The sequence below is a fragment of the Prionailurus viverrinus genome, chromosome B4 (assembly GCF_022837055.1).
Source record: "Prionailurus viverrinus isolate Anna chromosome B4, UM_Priviv_1.0, whole genome shotgun sequence".
Taxonomy (NCBI): domain Eukaryota; kingdom Metazoa; phylum Chordata; class Mammalia; order Carnivora; family Felidae; genus Prionailurus; species Prionailurus viverrinus.
This window is the reverse complement of record NC_062567.1, coordinates 75,562,782-75,584,479: the sequence shown is the minus strand read 5'-3', so window position 1 is coordinate 75,584,479 and position 21,698 is coordinate 75,562,782. Positions and strand designations below refer to the sequence as shown.

The following is a 21,698-nucleotide window of genomic DNA, read 5'->3' as shown; positions in this document are numbered from 1 at the left end:
AGAAGACACCACCTAAAATGTGAGCTCAGCGATTCTGTTCTAAAATGCAGAAATGCCCTCTAGTGGTTAGAGTCCTTTCTAAAAGCAGAGCCACGAGGGCCCTGAAGACTCTAAGACCCCAGAATGCCATGTTTATTTGAAACCTGTATCATGAATTTGTCCTCATTTCAATTATTTCCCCCAAATGCTGTCCCTGACCCACTCCATCTGTATCTCCCCCAAGTTCCAATCCTCCACACCCTCCTCCCTTCTGAGTTTTTAGAAAGGCCACCTCCCTCACAGACATGCCTTCTAAGTCCTGTCCTGCCATTCTTCTATGCCCAGTCTGAGCTTCGCTTCTTTTCTGGATGCCTCTATTTGATTCTTCCACAGAGCTCAGCTCGTCCCTGTGGTTCCAGAGCCATCTTTCTAGCTAGACCGGTCTAACGGTTCCCACCCAGTTTTTATTTCTGTCTTTTGCTGACCACCTCTTATCTGTGTCTTGGGGACCAAGCCTTTTCTTCTACTAGGCTGTCCATTCCCAAGAGGACCCTACAGTGCCCAGGACAAGGCACTGTGGCCTCTCTGGGATTCGTATACAACAGCACATAACAGTATATAAGTGACACAGGGGGTACCTCTGGGCATGGCCTCATTGGCAAGCTCTTTCTCTCTTTTTTTTTTACTTGGGAAACCCTTTTTCTAAAGTAGAAAAATCAGGCAGATGGAAAAGCCACAGGAGGCAGGGAAGCTTCCTACCTCGTAACTCTGCCACCAGTTGGGGATGTTGGGACGTAGCTTCTGATCACATACGACCTTTCGCATTTCCTCAATGGAAGGGTCAGAGGGCACTAAGTCATAATATGGTAGCTGATACTCTTCATGGACTCCTGGGAGAAAAGAAAATACCCACCTGAGTTATCAACAGAAGGAGGGCATTACTCAAAAACCTGTAACAACACTCACACCATGATCTGTAAATACCACTTCCCACTAAGAAGAGCTAGGGCTCTTGGAAAGGTTGGTGGGTTCCAGGAATGGGATTAAGAGACACACGAGATTAGTAAGGAACATCTCTGTTATACCAAAAGCAAGCAAACTATCAAAGACTACTGAGGTCATGTTAAAAGGCACCAACTTGAAAAGCTCCCACTGGCCAAAGATGAGAATATGTAAGCAGAAGTAAGACTAATCACTTCAATGGAAGCAAATATTTTAAGTCCACCAGTTCATTATACTTTAAAAAAAAAAAAAGGACACCCAAATCCTTAGTCACCTTTGTAAGACGAGAGGTAACAAGTTCACTGTTTTGAAAAATGGTAAATAAATGGGAAGAATCAAGTATTTTTCCTGGTTTCCCTATTCAAACTACATATCTTGGTAACCAAATGGGACAATTACGGAAAGTTTCTCTTTAGAGAAGAAATCTAACTAATACATGACGATTGACAGTATTAGAATATTGGCATTTTTCAACCTCTAATGAATATGCTCATGAACAATGATCACTGGTGGCTGTTAACATCACAAAAAGAGAAATGACTGGTATTATGTGCCTTGTAACAGAACTCTGGGGGAAAAATATATATGATTCTAGTCATTAGATGCAACTATCATAGGAAAGTCACAGGAATAGAAGAACACGTGAATGCCATAAAAATGTAGTTGCCAAAATCTAGACAGGAAAACTTTACAGGACAAATGACCTGGCTTCTCAACTAAACTGCAGAAGAAAAACAGTGGAGGGGGAAACTATACATTACAAGAAACTTAAGATGTGTATCAATCAACTGCAGTGGATGGACATGATTTGAACCCTGATTTGAAGAAACCGTTTTAAAAAAATTATGAGACAGCTGGGGAAATCCCAACACTACTGATGTTAAATGATATTAATGTTCACTTTTTAAAGTGTGATAACTGTATTGTATTTAAGTCCTTATCTTTTAGAGCTACAAACTGAAACAGTTTCCATAATAAGCTAATCTGAAAAATCCAATGTAACTTTCCCATGCCTTTTTCCAGGAAAAATTCTGCTGTTCTGAGCTACTAGGACAGATATTTTTTAAAAATGCTTATTTATTTATTTTGAGAGACAGAGACAGAGCACGAGCAGGGGAGGGGCAGAGACAGAGAGCGAGAGTGAGCGAGCGAGAGAGAGAGAGAGAGACAATCCCAAGCAAGGGGCTCAATCTCATGACCTGAGCCAAAACCAAGAGTCAGACGCTTAACCAATGGAGCCACCCAAGTGTCCTGCAGTAGGGCAGATTTTTAAATAGAGTCTTGGTAAACATCTAAGGGATGCTTTAGAACCTATGCTCTGGCCTCAGTCTGCCGGCGTTTGAATCCGAGTTTACTAGCCGTGTGACCTTGGACAAATTACCTATCTCTGTGACTCATTTTCTTCATCTGAAAAATTATGACAGTAATAGTCACCACCTCTTAGGTTTGTAGTACAGATTAAGTGAGCTTATACACAGTGAATGGTGAATAAATGTTAGTATTATTTAGGGGTGCCTGGGTGGCTCAGTCGGTTAAGCATCCGACTTCAGCTCAGGTCATGATCTCACAGTTCGTGAGTTTGAGCCCCGTGTCGGGCTCTGTGCTGACAGCTCAGGGCCTGGAGCCTGCTTCCGATTCTGTGTCTCCCTCTCTCTGCCCCCCTCCCTGCTCACACTCTATCTCAAAAATAAATAAATATTAAAAAAAATTTTTAATCTATTATTATAATACTTAGCCCCAATTTCTGAATGGTGTAAGAAGGAAAAAAATTAACTTATTGACAGTTTAAGACCTGTATGACCAGATTTTTCTTAATCTGTTTTATCTGCATAAAATGATCAAAGTTTTAGGGTGGCCTGGCTGGCTTAGTCAGTAGAGGATGTGACTCTTAATCTCAGAGTCTTGAGTTCGATCCCCACGTTTGGGGTAAAGCTCACCTAAGAAAATAAATCTTATTTTTTATTTTATTTTTAAAAATTTTTAATGTTTATTTTCAAGAGAGAGACAGAGTGTGAGCAGGGGAGGGGCAGAGAGAGAGGGAGACACAGAATCTGAAGCTGGCTGCAGGCTCTGAACTGTCAGCACAGAGCCCAATGAGGGGCTCGAACCCATGAACCGTAAGACCATGACCTGAGTCAAAGTTGGACGCCCAACCAACTGAGCCACCCAGGTGCCCCAGAAAATAAATTAAAAAAAATTTTAAATGTACAATTCCATGAGTAATACCTGTGTGGCTACTCCATAATTTGGATCTTCCCAAACACATCAGAGATGGAAAAGGGCAGTAATACAGAAGAGGGTTCTGCTGGAAGACTTGTCAGTTTTAATTCATTTAATTTAAATTTAATTTATTTCATTTCCAATGACCTGGAATCTCTTACATCAAAGATAAATAGCTGAGGGAAAGGTTCTAGTGGTTCCTGAACACATTCACATGGCAGAATACTTGGAAGTCGCTGTAAAGTACTGATGTGCTAAGTTAATGATAAAAACGGTTTCCTGCTAGGTCTGATACTACCTTTTACTAGATTCTGGCATGGGTTAACAGGGGCAAATGCCAAAAATGTAAGAAAAAATTACAGGAAGAAAAAATCTCATTTTGAGAAAATTCTACGTATAAGAAACTTTCTGCTCCAGATTCAGAAATTACCACTATTATTTTATCAACGAACCCCCACATTTCCCAGCACTGTGGCTAGAGAGCCATATCAGAACACACTTAGTGCCTCTTGTGTAAAGGAGACCCCCTGAATTAGTCTGGAACTATTCCTGCCCAGGGCTTTCCCAACCTCTTAAGGATCAATAAGGATGATGTGTTTTAAAAAAAAAAAAAAAAAAAAAAAAAAAAAAAAAAGCCAGACAAGCCTCCGGAATGGTTACTTCTATGCAAAACACTATCCAACGGAGTCAACACACCCTTGTACAACCCCCTCCAACGTTCCCTCATCTTTGAGAGAATGCTGAGTTGTGACAGGCTCTGGCACTAGGCATCCAACAGATTGTAAAAAGAAAGGAGGCAGTAAGGCACCAGCACCCTCAGGTGATCTGGCATTCTAGACTGGGAGGTAGGAGCAAGAGAAGGCCAAAAAGAAAGGTACCTCCAGAATTGCATCTTCGAGCAATCTCCCAATACACAAGGCCGAGCGCATAGATATCGGCGCATTTGAAGGAGTCAAAGTGCTTCATATTAATGGTCTCATCGAGTACTTCGGGGGCCATGTATCTGCAATAGCAAAGGAAACAAGATCATGCACAGAAAAGGATTTCGTTACTTAAATCAAAGTCGTGATTCAGGGGCCCTCTGAACGTGGGAATGCATCCCCCCGAGAATGGCCCTTGGGGAGCAGTAAGTGATCGAATTTCTTTATTGCAAACTCCCATGTTTTGGATTAGAATCTAAATACTTCAGCACAGGTTAGGTGATACCAGGCTGCTCTTATTTGTACCTCTATTTTTTAGCCACCGGGATTTATTTTAATCATGTCTTGATTTCTTGGCAGAGGGATCTGTACTGCAGGTCACAGGGCAATAACAGTGCCCAGTATCTGGTTGCCACTAGGGTCCTGGACTTTATTAAATGTAGCCAGTGATGGGTTGAGTTTAAATTTCATTTTGAACCTCTTTTGTTATCTTACCTAATTACACATATATGAAAATTAATTCTAGCTGATCATCAAAGTCTCCCTCAGTTAATTAGTACTACTCAAGCCACTCCCCTCCCCCCCACCCTCCCCAACACACATACAGAGTAAGGCAAATCAGGGGATCACCTCAGGCCTCACACTTTGGGGCCTGGGTAGCTGCACTCATTCATGTCAAAAGGGGAAAACCAGCAGCACAATTTAGTGAAGTTCATGGAGATTTGACAGGTAAACAGATCTCCTCTTCTGTCCCATTACAAGACAGTTCCATTTTCAACTCACAAAGTCAGTCTGCAATCACAATTCCTTACTTCTTACTTCACTTCTGTATGAAGTGGGAAGTAGGCCCATCATCCTAAAGGTGCCCCCAATCTCCACCCTAAGATCACCTCTGCTCTGGCTTGGCAGACTTGCTCTCTAACCCCCAAGCAAGACACAATCCCTGCCTCCTCGGGGTCTCCGCACAAGTACCCCTTTGGACTGCACATGTTTCCTCTTGTCCTAGCCAAGCCGGGTGCCTGTCCCCCCTCCAAATCTTTTTCTAGATTCTCTTTCTCTGCTGCCTCTCCCTGCCCAGGAACAGCTATGTGTATATAGTTCTACGAAACTGTGCTCATGGCACTCGTATCTGTTAGATGCCACCAGTTCAGCTTTCCACTGTGGGGAGTGGGGCTTCAGTTCAGCTTTCAGTTGTCTGAGAGCAAGGGCCACACCTTCTTTTCTATGCTTCTTTCTCCCGTGCACATGGGAAAGGGCACACAGATGCTACTCGGTACAAGGGTAGGACAATGGCAGAGGCCCAGGGCCTTCCTACCGTTTGGTTCCCACCCTCTGATTTGGGGCAATGTCAATGGTGTCAGTGACCGCATCATGGCGGACAGCCAGGCCCAGGTCTGCAATGGCGCACATGCCATTTTTCTTCACCAGGATGTTCTTTGATTTTAAGTCTCGATGAGCAATTCCAGGCTTCCCTGACAGAGAAAAACATAGGGATCTTTACAGAGTGATAGTATAAATGTTAAAAGCATAGTCTCTGCAGCCAGATTATGTGGGTTCGAGTCCTGGCTTTTCCTCCCACTAATCCAGTAACCCTAAAAAAGCGACTTAACCCGTCTGCACCTCTGCCTTCTCATCCATAAGGCTACCCCAGTCCTTACTTCATGGTAATGTGAGGATTAAACGCATTAGTGTAGGTAAGTGAAGAGCTTAGAAGGGCATGCGTATTAGCTGTTACCACTATCACTACCCCCGCCCCCGCTTTCCCTGAACGGATATGCTCCAGGATAGAACTGCTAAGGAATTCCAAGGAAAGCTGCTGCACTGGCTAGGTTCTCACCGTCAAACAGGTGAAGATCAGGACTACTATTACTACATTCACGGGAGCTAGGAACAGGATCAAACATCAATGGTTGGCTTTCTGTCAGGGCCAGCACACGCTGTTGCCCTGGTCAACCAGGAATCAGGGAGCACACCACACCTGCTACCTTGACGAGAACCATGATCCCCCAGAGAACTGATGCTACAGTCAACAAACGAGGAAGCCTGAGGTCTTCTTCCTCCAGGAGAACCCTCCCAGGTCAGTAAAGACCAGTGTCTAATCCATCATGCAGTCCATAAGCCAGCTGCTTCCAATGGTGAACGCTGAAATTACCAAACCGGTGCTCCTTTGCACTAGCTTGTTTCATCTTCTGGGTTCCGTGCTTTTACCCGTGTACCGTGAGCTCCTGAGAGGGCAACGCAGAACCAAGCTCACCAACCAACACCCGTGCCAGGCCATCAAATGACAGACAACGGAATCTTTATGTTCTAGAGCCCCTGAGGGCATTCTAAAAACAGAGGTGAAGAGACCCCAATGGAAATACCTCTTGTTCTCATGTAGAACTCAGACCTCTCTCCCTTAGATTAGGCCACAGTTCCTGAGGCTCACCTCCAACTTCCTCAGTAAAGACGAGTTCTGGGAACTAAATCAGGATGGTACAGGCTTTTAAAGTCTACCCAACTTCACTCACCAGGGTTCACTCACCTTGGGTACCCACAATCTCCATGTGCAGGTGGGCTAACCCACTAGCCGCAGACAAGGCCAGCTTAATCATCCCCTCGATTGTCACCGTGTACCGGTTAAGATAATCGAACAGGGAGCCATGCTCATGGTAGTCTGAGACGAGCCACAGCTGTGTCCAGGTGCCATTATCTGCAGAGAACCACAGAGGAGTTCTGGAACAGGCACAACTACCAGCAAAAAGGTTAAAGCAGGAAAGAAAGAATATGTAAACGACACAAACTCCAACTAGATCCTGAATTCACGCTTCCAGTCTCCACACTTCCTAAGGCCCCCCTCTATACCCGTTTCATCTACACTTGTCCACCAACGTGGGGCTACAGGAAAGACAGAAGAGCAACATTCTTAGACCTGCTCCCTTATTTCTTGCAGGTGGCTGTCTCAGTCTGAAAAAGATCTACTCATCTACACGTTAGACCATGACTGGCTGCACCCACCGCTGCCAAGGAGGAGGGCTTCACAGACCCTCGCAGTGTGCTCCGGGACCCTGTGAGCACAACCTAGCCCCAGCAGCTGTCTCATCTGTAATGTCTGCTTTCAGTCCACTGCTCCCAGTAGGCAATGAGCTCTCTGGGAGAAGAGCAAAGAGCTCCTTTATGAGTTACTGTATTCCAAACAACAACAACAAAATGCTTAATTTATTTATTTTGACAGATAGCATGTGCATGCACACGCATATATGCAGGAGAGGGGCAGAGAGAGAGAGAGAGAGAGAGGGAGAGAGGGAGGGAGGGAGGGAGGGAGGGAGAAAGAGGGAGGGAAGGAAAGAGAGAGAGAGAGAGAGAGAGAGAAAGAAAGAAAGAAAGAAAGAAAGAAAGAAAGAAAGAAAATCCCAAGCAGACTCTGAGCAGTCAGCACAGAGTCCAACATGGAGCTCGATCTCACAAACCATGAGATCACGACCTGAGCGGAAATCAAGAGTCAGATGCTCAAGTGACTGAGCCACCCAAGTGCCCCCCAAAATGATTTTCAATGCAGGAAGGGCACACTTCCAAGTATTCCAGAGAGGTCATCTTATCCTCAGAAGAGCAATGGAAGGTGGACAGCCTGCACTTTTATATGAGGTGACAGGTAGGAGGCGGCGTGTGGTGGGAAGGAGGAAGGAGAAAAAGAAAAACCCAAAACTGGTAATCTAATTAGGTTATACTTCTGTCAACAGGAAGATTGGAAATTGGATTGAGATCTCCCAATTCCAGGCTGGTGCTAGTTCCAGGACACTATACTATATATATCATGCTAAAAAGGCAGAAACGAAGGAGTCCGATTTTTCTTCTCCCTTGGCCCTGATGTGAGTTTTTACGGCCAGATCCCTACTCACACAAGCTGCCAGAATCAATAAAAGGAGTGGCTCTTGGAAGAGCACCAACCTTGGTTTCTCTGATTACAAGCAAGGGGTCCACCCAACACACCATTCCTGCACTCCAATCAGCCCTGAAGTCGTGAGGACCCTGGCAGTTAAGTTAAAGTTAAGGGAAGACGTCTTCTGATCCTTGAAGCTACATGTAAAATTGAAATGTTATCAAAGGTGCTGCTGTTTTTAAAAAGCACAGCTTACGCAGAGGGAGTATATAATTCTCTCTTCCCCTTCTTCCCTTGTGTTTGAGTCTGAGCCTCTTCAGCCTGGGGGCAGCTGAGGCCGTTACAAACCCCCACAGCAATATGAGGAACCAGCAGTCTGATGTCGTTTTTGGAAAGAAAAATAAATACTTAGCATCTTCCATAGGCTTTGTAGACACTAACTTCTAAAAATTGCCATGTCACGGGAGCAGACTGTGTCACAAGGGCGAGAGAGACTCTTCTAAAATGTAAACACAAACATCTCAGGGTCTTTCTGACTCCACACGCACCACCTGCCCATGTGTCTGCCGTCCCCTCTATCTGGAAGCTGCGAGGGCAAGGACTGTGTCCGGTTCTCGTGTGTGGTGATCGGAGCAGCGGGAAGTAGTCAATAAACGTTAGTGAATCAAAGAACGAAATGCCAATTACTACCCACTACCTCAGAATAAGATGTAATCCTCTCAAAAAGGTCCTTCATAATCTGGTGTCTACCTCTCCACCCACACAGCCAACCCACGTTACTTGTAGGGTCCCAAACACACCTTCCCTCTACACGTGTGTCTCAAGTGCCCTTCCCGCTGATTTTTCTTCCTGACCAACTCCTGATACTTCCTGATGCCTCAATGACGTTCAGGTATGACCTCCCTGACGCCCATCTCAGCCCCAATTTGTGCTCACCAGAACAGTGTGCTGTTTGACTACTTCCTATAATCAACTGTTAGTTTGCTTCTCGCTTTGCTAGTCAGTGAGGTCCTCCAAAACGAGGATGCTCCTGGCCATACAAGAGACTCAAAAAGTAAAAAATCAGAAGGGAGAGGAAGGAGGAGCTCAGGGACTCAGGTACAAGCAGACCAAACACTGAGCTGGAAAGACCATCGGGGAGCCACATTCTGGGTAGCCAGGTCATCCCTGCCGTGCTTGCTCCACTGCAAGGGTGGACGATGCTGATTATGTCACAGAACATGGACCGCATGCTTTTCCGGGCTATCCCTCCCTGGCGGGGCAGAGACCACGGTTCTTCATTCTAGCGGTTTTCAAGGTAAATTAACTGGAACCCCTACAGGAACTCCACTAGGGGGGAGGGGAAGGGCGAAGGCGGGCTAAGGGGTTCATCTTGTTTATCTGCTTAGTAACTGCTTGCTTAATAGCCTGGCTTTCTGTATAAGCTTTGCATAGAAGAAAAGTTGGAAGGACTCGCAGCTTATTCAGATTTTCTTTCTACTGGTAACAACCACGAAGGCAAACAGAGCAGTGCAGTCCCACAGCTGTTCAACTTCCCCAGTCACCCCCTGCATCTGGGACTACTGTTGGCTTTGGGACACGCTCCCAGCCCAGCTCTTTACCTTTATTGTCAGCAGCAATAAATCCAAGGATGTTTTCATGGCGCAGCATGACTGTCTGGTAGATCTCTGCTTCCCGGAACCAAGACCGTTCTTCACGAGAAGAGAAAATCTTCACCGCGACATCGCCACCCCTCCAGCGGCCACGCCACACTTCCCCAAACCGGCCCTTGCCAATAATCTCCTGTAAAACGATGGTTCGGGCCACTGTGCGCTGGACAAAAAGGGGCAACCCTGGGGACCAAAGAATGGAAAGAAAGCAGATGCCGTAAATTCGCTAAACTCTGCAACCCCCACCCTCACTGCCCACTGGAAAGGCCGGTACCACACAGTGCCCCCGCTCTACCCTGGCCCGCTGACCGTGGAGAGCTGAGGGTGCCCCACACCACGTCCAGGTAAGCCAGCAGGGGCGAAACCAGGCAGAGACTGGGGGTGAATGAACACAGAAAGGGAAACACATGCGATCAGCTGTGCCTCATTTAAACAATTTCTCCTTTCAGTTAGTACGGACGACAGACTTGCACACAACCCCTGATCAGATTTATCAACTCTGCAGCTGGCCTCTTGTGGGCCAGTCCACCCACATCTGCTTTATGCAGACTGAAGAGGAAAGAGGGCAGAGAGGATGAGAGAGACGGGGCTTGAGGCCCAGGGGTGCCTCCGGCCATTCTGCTCAGTGGCCACTAGAGGGCGGTGCCATGTGGCCCATGAGAACCAAACTGGGCCTACAAGGCTCCCACCTCTTTCCTAAGAGATCAAAGCTCTGCTCACAGGTCAAGCTCCAGACACAGAATTCAAGACTACCCATACTTATCCTAAGATTAATTTTACTGTCTTTGTAGGGCTCATTTATTGCTTCATGCAATCTATCCAATCACACTTACTATCATGACTGACTCTGAATTCTCACTTCCTCTCCCAGACCAAATAAACATGTTATTAATCCCTAAGTCCTGTGGATGTGGATGCTTACTAGACACTAGGCACTATGATAAAAGCTTTAGATAAATTATCTCCTTTCCTCACAACCACCTATATAAGTTAGATGGTGTTATTATCCCCATTTTACAGATGAGAAAACTAAGGCTCGAAAGGGAAAGTTAAGGGGTACCTGGGTGGCTCAGTCGGTTGAATGTCTGATTTCAGCTCAGGTCATGATCTCATGGTTCGTAAGTTTGAGCCTCGCATCAGGCTCTCTGCTGTCAGCACAGAGCCTGGAGCCTCCTTCGGATCCTTTGACCCCTTCTCTCTCTACCCCTCCCCTACTTGCTCTCTCTCTCCCCCTCAAAAATAAACAAACATTAAAAAAAAAAAGGGGGGGGGAGTTAAGTAACTCATTTGAATTCACACAAGCTGCAAGAGGCAAAGAAGGGATTAAAACCTAGACCTACAGAACTGTCTGACTCCAAAGTTGATGCTTTTAACTACAACAGTATAGAATCACCAAAATGTCTCCCATCAGACCCCTCCTCTCCATCCCCGCTGTGCCCGTCCAAGTTCTGACCCTTCTTTAAAAGACTCCCAACTGGTCTCTCCACCTCCCTCGTCACCCTGCTCCTGCCCTGCATACCCACAGACAGCCCTGCCTCACCCTACCCTCCCTAACAGGAGGTTGGTAAATGAGTGAATTCACCCTCCACACCACTGCCAGAATTCCTTCCACAGGAAAATACGAACATTTACTTTGCCACATGAAAACTTCCAGTGGATGCCTCTCACCTTACTGGATAAAGCACAGCACCCAAGGTCCTTCCCACCTGGCCTGGCCTGCCAGTCCCCATCCTCCAGTTGGACAGGCCATGCCTAAACACACAGTGAACTTTCGTGCCTTTCTGTCCTTTTGCTCAAGGGGTTTTCCTTGGTCTGGAACGTTCCCTGTCCTCTTACTTCCTTAAACCTCCAACTCAGTCTTCAAGACCCCTTTAAGTGCATCCTCCCCCATGAGGCCCTTCCCAGCAATCCCTATCTCTTCTACCCAATTCTGGGTCAGCTTTTTTCATCTTTGTTTACCCTGTATCACCTGGAGGGTATTCAGCATATATTTGTTAAAGGGAATCGAAAGTCACATAAGCAGCATGGATTTATTGCTTTAAAAACCACAGTATTAAAACTCCAGCACCTTGGAAACTCTGCATATTTGGGATTGATAACGGACTAGACCATCCAGGGAGAAATAGTTATTAATCATTTTACTCCGGATGACTAAGTAACCACCATGAACCTTCGCTAGCTTCAGCTAGTTCTGATCTTAAAAAAGACCCCAGAAAACCTGAGCTACCCTCCTGTGACAGCAAATCAAGTCACAGAGTCAGTCAGGCAGTTCTAACCACTGCCCTACCTCTTTCAGCAAAGAACAAGACATATATTTTCTCTCTTCCTAAAAATATGCAGCTTTTAAATATATCCATCATTTTGGCACTCTCTACTGCAGAGCTTAATAAAGGCAAAACCACTGAAATTCAGGAGATGTCACAGCTCAAAGTATTCCTTGTGTTCAAGGAGGAATGTCTGCCCATGACTGATGGCATAATTTCCCTACAGAACAATAGTCTTGTCACATGGCAAGGAAACCTACATAAACACGTACAAAATTCTCACAATATAATTCTGTGTGTTTTAGCTAGAATGGCGATAGTGACCTTTGCAAATGACTTTTTTTTTTTTTACAAGAACAGAATACCACCATCACTAAAATAATTGTTTATTTTCATAAAAAGACCCTTTTGTAGTCATTTCACATCTAATAGCCAGCTGAGGTATACCCTGAGACCACCAGCTGAGGTATACCCTGAGACCTGAGCGACCCCAGCCCCTTTATCCTGAATTCTGGGCTCACATCAAGGTCCAGGGTTCGGTTCAATTCTCTCATCTGACAAAGACTCGGTTACCAACAGGCAGTACAGGAAATGGTGCTGATAGCCTGCTGCAAGCCCAAGTTGCCTTTATTTAACCTCCCCCAAAAACCCTTGGGCAACTGGTACAAGTCAATGATTCACCAAATCCCAGCTCTCAGCTTTACTCAATGTCCTTAAACTCCCCTTGTGGTTGCTCGGAGATCAATGATTAGCTGTCACCACACCAAGAGAAACCCGGCACACTCCTGTTTCTCAAAAGGGGCCCTTAAATTGAGCACTCCACTGCTCAGGTGGAACCAGGTGAATTTTAATAGACATACAGTTACAAGACTTGAAAAGAGGCAGGGTTTCTGGAGTGGAGAGTTTTGCACTTGACCTTTGGAATCCCAGGGAATGAAAGATTTTCTGTGAACCCTTTATCTTATTACATATCAGACTCTAAAAGAAGGGGAATTATGAAACCAAACGCCTCAGTGCTGGCAGAAACAAGGGCAAGGCCCAGTCTTCAGAAATGCTCTATCCTGCTGGGGAACAGTGACGAAAACCAACAACACACACAACCGCTGGAGAACTCAGTACCTGAACCAGACCCTGATGTGGAGAGATCGTAGACAAGATCCTGGAGCGTCTTGTCTTTGGAGAGACACATCTCACACGAGGGATCTTCCATATCCAGTCTCTGGCGGTTGTGATAGACACGCTGATGATAGTTAATGACAAGGAAAACAATGATGATGATGAGAAACAGGAGGAACACTGGGCCAGCAATAATGCCTACCAGCTCCACGGGGCCCCACATGGAAGGGTGCTCAGACTCCTTGAGGTGACCTGGGTCAAGTGAGAGAGGAGAGGGAAAGAACACAGTAAAAACATAGGAAAGCTCTGGCCTTATTTGTCCCCGACACCTCCCTCCACGTGCGAATACCCTTTCCCTCTCCCTGCATTCAAGGTGCCCTCGATCTCCCAGGTCTCATTGGGCTATGTGTCTGCCTGATGTTCTCAAATGCAAACCTCTCCAGTGAAGGGGCCCTTTTCAGCAATCACGCTCACAAGGCACTGTGTCACCGCCTGCCTTTCACGGGCCTATCCCGCCTCAGTGTCCCAGACAGACACCAGGTTCTGTGCCTCCACTCGTGACAGCTGTGCTAAGCTCTGCAGCCTTAAGTATCCCCTCCTCCGATCTCCCCAGTAATGCCTTCTAAATGGCACATTTGCAAAGGGGTGCCACCTAAAACTTCCCAGCCTGGATCACTGTCCTTCTCTTCCAACTCCAGCCTCTCTTCCCGTGCCGCCATCACCCTCACCCAGCAGCTGCCTTCACATACCTTTCCATGGGGATCCCTGCCTGGCTCTCCCACCCCTCACCAGCTGCCCATGGCTGCTCAGCCAGTCTCCAAAGCGCAGCTTCCACCTCTGGGACAACCTTGACAGCCTGCCTCCCTCAACCTCTTGTCTACAAATCTGACCTGGGAAGAATCCTATCCCCTTGTCACCTTAGGGAACATCAAAAAGGTACCTTTACCTATCACCAAACAAAGGGATTAGGGAAGAGTAGAGAAGGACGAAATGACAGGGGTGCCCTACCTCCAGGATGAGCCAATAGTCCAACAAGGGTGTCCACTCACCACTGGGCACCCTAAGGTCGATCCTGTTGCAGAAGTCAGTATAGCAGCAGTGGGTGTTGCGGAGGTCCTCAGAGCTGAGGCAGTAGAAGGGTTTCCCGGCGGGGACCAGCTCCACTTTGGGGATGCAGGTGCGCACGTGGTGCTCCATCCCATCCAGGTTGAAAATGGAAACCATGCAGGCCCCATCTGTTTCACACGTGTAGTTGGCCTGGAGGCAGCTGGTACATGCACACTGCAGAGCTGCAGGAAATTTGGGAATACGGTGACATTAACGGTGAGATCCTATCCTAGGTCCCTTTCCAGACTTAGAACATAATCCTTTAGCATACTGGATGTTCCCAAATAAGGAGCTTTTATAGAGAGAGGGCCAGAAAGAGGACACCGTCAACGGGAGCACAAACTTTTCACCTGTTTATTCAGTGCAGAAAGCAGGCTTGCAAGCCCTACCATTTTCTTCTAAGTGTCCTCCCTATCTTATGCCTGTGAGAAACAGAGAAAGGACCTTTGAACTTTGCCTTAGACTTATCACACATTATTTTGTGGCTGGGAAAGAAGCTTTCCTTTAAATAGACGCCTGAGGACTAGAGGAAGGTACCTTCCCCTTGGAAGACACAGGCCACCACCTCCTGCCCCACCCCAAACCATCCAGGCTTCCTCACTTGACAATGGCTCACCGACCCCATCTCCTTTCTCCAGCATTAGGCATGCCCACCGTTTTCTGAATGCAGTATGCATGCTCTCACACATTCTTTTGCTGCAATGCTTTTTTTCCTGGCTACTTCTCACAAATCCTCTAAAATTCAGCTTAACCATCACTTCCTTTGAAACGCTTCCCACCCACTAGTCCAACATCCTCCTCCTCCCTTTAGTCCATGGCAGGTGCACCTCTCATGAGGGACAAAAAGAATAACCTCCAAAGACGATATTAATGCCCTCCTCATCAAGTTATTGTGAGGATGAAATGAGCTAATATATAAAATGTGTTCAATAAATTCAACCTACTCTGGAAGGCCCCTGGATATCACATTTAAAATATAATATCCATCCATCCATCCATCCATCCATCCATCCATCTTTCCAAATAGGCAGTGTATGCAATCATCTCTGGGACTAATGAGTTCTGCTGGGTGTGTTTTATACATAAGTGTGCCCTGTTGACAGGAAATTACCGTAAATGAATTTGGCGCCTCTGAAAGCCAGTTCAGCAGCCCTGGAATCTGAAATCCTTTATTTATCCATCTAACAAGAATAGCACAGACAGCAGCAGTTGGTTCTCCCCAACACTGTCTCTCATGGGCCTAACCTAGCCCTGACCTCTTGGAACCAGCGGGAGTGCGGCTGTGGCCACTAGGACACTTAGGTTGGGACTTAGCGCCGAATGAAGCGCCCACCCATCAGGGAATGGAGGTGGCAGAGCCCACCCAAGTCTCGGACTGGACACTCAGTGAATAATATCTGGCTACCAGGTGGGAATATATTCAAACCGAAGCCCCCAGAGAAGAGACATTTACGACCAATCCCATGAAAAACTAGCCTGTTGTAACTTACCCCTTCAGGCTGTAAACAGTCTATCTTTGTCTCTTCCTGCAATACACTAGAAGGCATCTCTCGGCTTTTCAGTTCCAAAGACCGATTCTAAATATCTCAGTGTCCAAGCCCCCTTCCCCAGGCTTTCTATAAATGACGCGATCCCTCGCCATTCCCACCCAAGGAAACAAAGCAGAGCGCACCCGCACACTGACAGGTAAATGGCCGCTGTGGATCCTCTACCGTAAGGCCTTCGATCAAAGCCCTTTCTTCTGGGAGGAATTCCAAAGCACGCAGCTACCTGCTGAAGGGTAAGAGTAGCGTTCTATTTTAAGGGCAGGAAGTTTAAAGCAGGTACCCTTTAGACTAGGATCCAAATCATAAAAGGAATTTTAAAAGTAAGTTCTTCCTAAACTTCGATTCCAACCCTTTTTAGACACAGGAAAGACGAAGAACTCTCCTCGTTTTCCCCCAAATGCCTCTATTTGCTTCCCCTTTTATTCTTGCCAGCTGAAATTTACTTCCGCAACTCTCTGAATACTCGAGCCAAACCTCTTCTACTCACACCGGAGTCCTGACCGGTAATCCAAGAAAGCTACTGCCCCTCCCCTTGGTGTGGACATTCAGGCACAACGGGGTTCCCCGTGGAGCGCACACCTCTCAATACATGTGCCGTGACATCCAGCACAGAGAACAGCATTGGGCTATTTTGGGAAGGAAGAAGGGAAAACGAACAACTCCAAGAGGGCTATTCTGAGCACAGTGGGACACACAGGCCAGACCCGTAGCCGCCTTTTGAAAAAAAGCTCACTTCTGAGTCTGTCAATTAGACAGGAGAGCCAAGAGTCTCTGATTCCAGATATTTATTCTCCCTTCGTTGGTTCACGGCCTCTTTCACAGTGATTCATTCTGGAGAACGAACACACCCACACGTGGCTCATTATTTTTGGGAAGTACTTAAACAATCTTGGTGTAAGACAGGAAAGAACAAAAGTGGTGAAATCTATGTGAGACGGGACGAAGAACGGAACTGGGAGCGGGGCCATGCGGGTTCGTGATAAGGACTTAGGCAAGTCCCTGAATCTATCTGAGCCTCAGCCGCCTAACCAGAAAATACCATTTATCTTACAGAGATGGTATGAAGATTAGCCAAACATCCGCTAAGTGCTGTGAGTATTCTGAGAAAGACTCTCCCTGCACACATCTGTGTACATCTATACGTTTTACAGAGTGAGGGAGAAGTCTGAAAAAGATGGATTTTAAGATAACCATCACTACTGCCCACACCCCTGAAAAGGTTTCAGTTACTACCAGTAGAGCCACAGCAGGGTATCATGGCAGGCACAGGTCAGAAAGAGCCAAGCTCAAATACCAGCACTAACATTAATCACATGACCTGGAGCACCCTGGTTTCCTAATCTGTAAAGTGGGGCTGTTAATAATTATTTTACAGGACTATGTAGAACTATATGAAATAATACACTTCAAAAGTGCTTAGCAAATAGGTGTTCAGTAAATTTTAATCTCTCCTCTCAATGTAAAACTCAAACACACACACACACACACACACACACACACACGCACAAACGTGTCTCTTTAACCACTAATTAGGAAGTGGCAAGTTACAGTAAGACCACAGCAGGCACAGCAAGAAACTGCTGTTCTGGTCTCAGCTCTGCCAGTAACTAGTCGTGTGGCATTGGGCAAGTCATTTAACCTCCCTGAACCTCACTTTCCTCATGACTGACCAGAAAGAAGGGAGTGAACTAGATGACCTCTACATCCTCCAGCTGAAATCTGAATCCAGTTTGTTTTTAAATTCACACTGTCTGAATCACTGATTCAACAATGGGAAGTGGTGCTTTAAATGTTATATACTTTTTCCTGAACTTTAAAGACAGACATTAGGGCTAGTCTTGCGTTAATGTTCGTTTTTCAAAATAAGTGATAATAAAATTATAAAAATACCTGAATTTACTGTAAACGTACAGTATACTAAATCACAAACCTAATCATGATTTCTTTGAAAAGCTAAATCTGGACTAATGAATGCTAATAGCCCTTTATAACCTACTTCACAGTGACTCATCAGGTTAAATCAGTCTACACGCGCGCATATAAACAATACATACATACCTAAAACTCTTCCATATTCCATAACCAAAGAGTTATGTAGTAGAAATGACACAATTTGGAAAACCAATCATAGAGGAGTATCAAAATCACTCTAGACACAACCAAGTTAAAAAGTGGTCAGAACGACAGTCTCACTAGCCCAGCATTTTGTTATAAACAAGTCAGTCAAACCGGAACTAAAGACAAAACCACCTAAGCGAGATTTGAACGTGGCTCTAAAATATGATGAGAAGGTGGTATGTGGGAGGATGTAGATGCAAATTTGATTCATGAGAGAGGCTGTGTTTGGCGGAAGACCAACAAGTCCCAACTTGAGCAGCCTCTGTCTAGGTGCATGTTATGGAGACACTGACATGGCCAGCTCTCAGCAAAGACAATCCCACCGCAGGCAGGACACTGGGGTTGGGTCTTCTCTCTCTGACCCGCTGGCCTACACGGGGAGGACACGCAGCAAGGGTGTGGCTCATGGGAATTCCCAAGCGCCACCATACAGGCATGGACTCACCGCCACTCAGCCCGCTATTCTGCCCTAGACCGCATCTCCAGGGGACAGGGTAGGGGGGTGTGCAGGGTGGTAGCACCAACCTCAAAAGGTAAGAAGTGAACCACAAAACGGCCACATTTGTCTGGGTAGATAAAGGTCCACAAATGTTCTAAAATGCTTTAAAGCGACAGGATTTATGATTTTTAGCTTATATCAACTGCTCCTTGGGGAATTATAATAAGCTTCATCAATTTTGTACTAGAATGGAGCACTGCCCTGTTTGGGCACACTAAGCTTGCCTCTTTCAAACCTCACTGGGCTCACCTTCTACTTTTATAGTAGCCAACATAGTGCTGAAATCAGCTGGCGTAGCCCTTTCTCTTCATGATCTTGCGACTTGATCATAAACTGCCTCTTGGCCCTCCTCCTTCCAGATGACAGCATCCGTCAGACAGACCAAACTGATAAGAATAGCCTATTACAACCCATGATTATTTTAATTAATCTTCTCTGGACATTATCCAAATCCTCCAACAGCCTCCTTAGGATAGAACAAAGACTACAACTCTGTGATCCTAAATAGCCAAAATGATCTTGGGGGGAATAAAAAGAACAAAGTTGGAGGACTCACACTTCCTGATTTCCAAGCTTACTACAAAGCCACAGCAACCAAAACAGTGTGGTACTGTCATTAAGTATAGACACGCAAGGGGCGCCTGAGGGGCTCAGTCAGGTAAGCATCTTACCTCAGTCAGGTAAGCAAGAGACTCTGACTCTTCAGTTCACATCACGATCTCACGGTTCATGAGATCGGGCCGCAGGTCCAGCTCCACACTGACGGCACGGAGCCTGCTTGGGATTCTCTCTCTTCCTCTCTCTGCCCCTCCCCCACTTGCATGCTGCACGCAACCATGCACTCTCTCACAAAATAAATACACTTAAAAAAAAAAAAAGATATAGATACAAATCAAAGAAATAGAACTAAGAGTCCAGAAACAAACCTACACATCTGTGATCGGCTGATTTTTGATAAGAATGTCTGGAACATTTAAGAGGAAAAACTAGTCTTCAACACTTGGTGCTGGACAACTGGATACCCACATGCAGAAGAATGATGTCGGCCCTTTCTTCACACTGGACACAAAAATTAACTCCAAATGGATCAACAACTTAAATATACAAACTATAACTTATATTCTAAAACTTCTAAAACTTTATAAAGGAAAACAGGGGTAAACGTCACGACTTTGGATTTAGCAACGGTACCTTTGATAGGACACCAACTGCACAAGCAACAAAAGAAAACCAGATAAACTGGCCTTCATCAAAATTAAAAACTGTAGGGGCACCTGGGTGGCGCAGTCGGTTAAGCGTCCGACTTCAGCCAGGTCATGATCTCGTGGTCCGTGAGTTCGAGCCCCGTGTCAGGCTCTGGGCTGATGGCTCGGAGCCTGGAGCCTGTTTCCGATTCTGTGTCTCCCTCTCTCTCTGCCCCTCCCCTGTTCATGCTCTGCCTCTCTCTGTCCCAAAAATAAATAAAAAACGTTGAAAAAAAAAATTTTTTTTTTAAATTAAAAACTGTAAATCAAAGGAAACTATCAAGAGAATGTAAAGACAGCTATGGAATGGGAGAAAATATTTGTAAATCACATATCTAATAATGGTCTAGTATTCAGAATGATTACAAAAAGAACTCATAACAACACAGAACAAATAAAAAATGGGCAAAGGACTCAAATAGACAATTCTCCAAAAAAGATACACAAATAGCCAAAAAGCACATGAAAAGATGTTCAACATCATCTCAGACGCAAATGAATTTTAAATGAAAATGAAAATCAAAACCACAGTGAGACACCACTGCACGCCCACTAGGAAGGCCGTTAAGAAAAGGAAAAATAACAAGTGTTGGTGAAGATTCCGAGAAACCAGAACCCTCATATCGTACTTTGCCAGTAGGATCATAAAATGGTGTAGTCACTGCGGAAAAGTTTGATGGTTCCTCCGTCAATTAAACACTCAATTACCATATAACCCAGCAATTCCAACCCTAGGTATATCACCAAAAGACTGAAAACAAGTGTTCAAATAAAAACTTATACATGAATGTTCATAATAGCACTGTGCATATAGTCAAAAGGTGGAAACAACCCAGATGTCTGTCAATGAGCGAAAAAACAAAATGTGGTGTATCATCCAGCCATAAAAATGCATAAACTATTGATATACACTACAATATGAACTTTCTTTTTTTATTTTTTAAATTTTATTTCTTTTATTTTTATTTTATTTTATTTCTTTTCTTTCTTTCTTTCTTTAGTTATTTACTTGTTTGTTTTTGAGAGGGCACGCACAGGCGCACGTCCAAGAGGGGGAGGGGCAAGAGAAAGGGAGACAGAACCCCAAGTGGGCTCCACAGTGTTACCCCAGAGACCAATGTGGGCCCGAATTCAGGAACAGCGAGGTCATGACCTGAGCTGAAATCAAGAGTCGGATGCTTAACCAACTCAGACACCCAAGTGCCCCAATATGAATGAACCTTGAAAACACTACGTTAAGTGAAAGCAGCCCCATACCGTATGGTTCCATTGATATTAAATATCCAGAAAGCACATTAGTGGTTGACAGGGGCTGGGGGTAGTATGGAAAGGAGAAAGGGAAGTTACTGCTTAATGGGTTACCGGGTTTCCTTTGGGGTAAAAAGTTCCAGAACCAGATAGTGGTCACGGCTTGCAGAAGGTTATGAGGTTACTTAACAGCACTGATGATGGTCGTACTCTGTCTCTTTCTCTCAAGAATAAATAAATGTTAAAAACATATATATTAAAATGGTTAAAAGTGGGGGCGCCTGGCTGGCTCAGTCAGTAGAGCATGCAATGGCTGATCTTGGAGTCATGAGTTTGAGCCCCATATTTGGTGCAAAGATTACTTAAACAAATTTAAAAAAAAGAAAAGAAAAAGAAAACTGGAGGTATAGTGTTCTTCAGATTGTATCCTTCCTGAACCCCCATGCTCTCCAAGATGTACCAGCAACCTCTGAGCTCCACAAGGGAGGAAGCACTGTCCTGCTTTGCTTCGCCTTTTCTCACTGGCATCTAGCAAATAGCACTGGGCTTAATAAATCTCAGCCTAATAATCTGAGAGGGAAGGGGGGGCTCTGCCACAGTGGATTCTACCATCCACATACATACGTTTCTACGTGTGTACTCTTAAAAGAACTCTACTGCTTGAAAAAAACAAAGGAAAAAGACAAAGAAAGAAGAAAACCGGTGTTTAGTAACTTCTGATCTAGTCAACTGCCCAAATGTTTGGGAAAATCCTGAATCAGGTTAAAAAAATGGAGGTGTCTGGCACTAAACTGTCACAAAATCGAGGTAACGTTTGGTTCTCCTGGCAGGGAGTGATGGGGAACAACAACTGGGAACTGACAACATACCAGCAGCCACAACTCTAACCTAAGTAGAAAAATCTTGCAGTGTTGAAGTAAAGCAAT

General features: G+C 45.3%; 1 protein-coding gene across 4 annotated transcripts in view; it reads right to left on the bottom strand.

Moving 5' to 3' along the window:
• The window catches only part of ACVR1B (activin A receptor type 1B), a 34,905-nt gene that overhangs the window by 3,982 nt on the left and 9,225 nt on the right, over window positions 1-21,698 (bottom strand). For 3 of the 4 annotated variants that reach the window (XM_047866239.1, XM_047866241.1, XM_047866240.1), the window contains 7 exons: window positions 14,059-14,298; window positions 13,013-13,261; window positions 9,582-9,812; window positions 6,646-6,813; window positions 5,437-5,593; window positions 4,080-4,204; window positions 739-869 (listed from right to left, as the gene is read on the bottom strand). In XM_047866239.1, the coding sequence (XP_047722195.1) occupies window positions 739-869; window positions 4,080-4,204; window positions 5,437-5,593; window positions 6,646-6,813; window positions 9,582-9,812; window positions 13,013-13,261; window positions 14,059-14,298 (1,301 nt within the window). Of the gene's footprint in view, window positions 1-738; window positions 870-4,079; window positions 4,205-5,436; window positions 5,594-6,645; window positions 6,814-8,236; window positions 8,357-9,581; window positions 9,813-13,012; window positions 13,262-14,058; window positions 14,299-21,698 lie in introns of all 4 variants that reach the window. The other variant, XM_047866242.1, reaches the window with a different exon arrangement.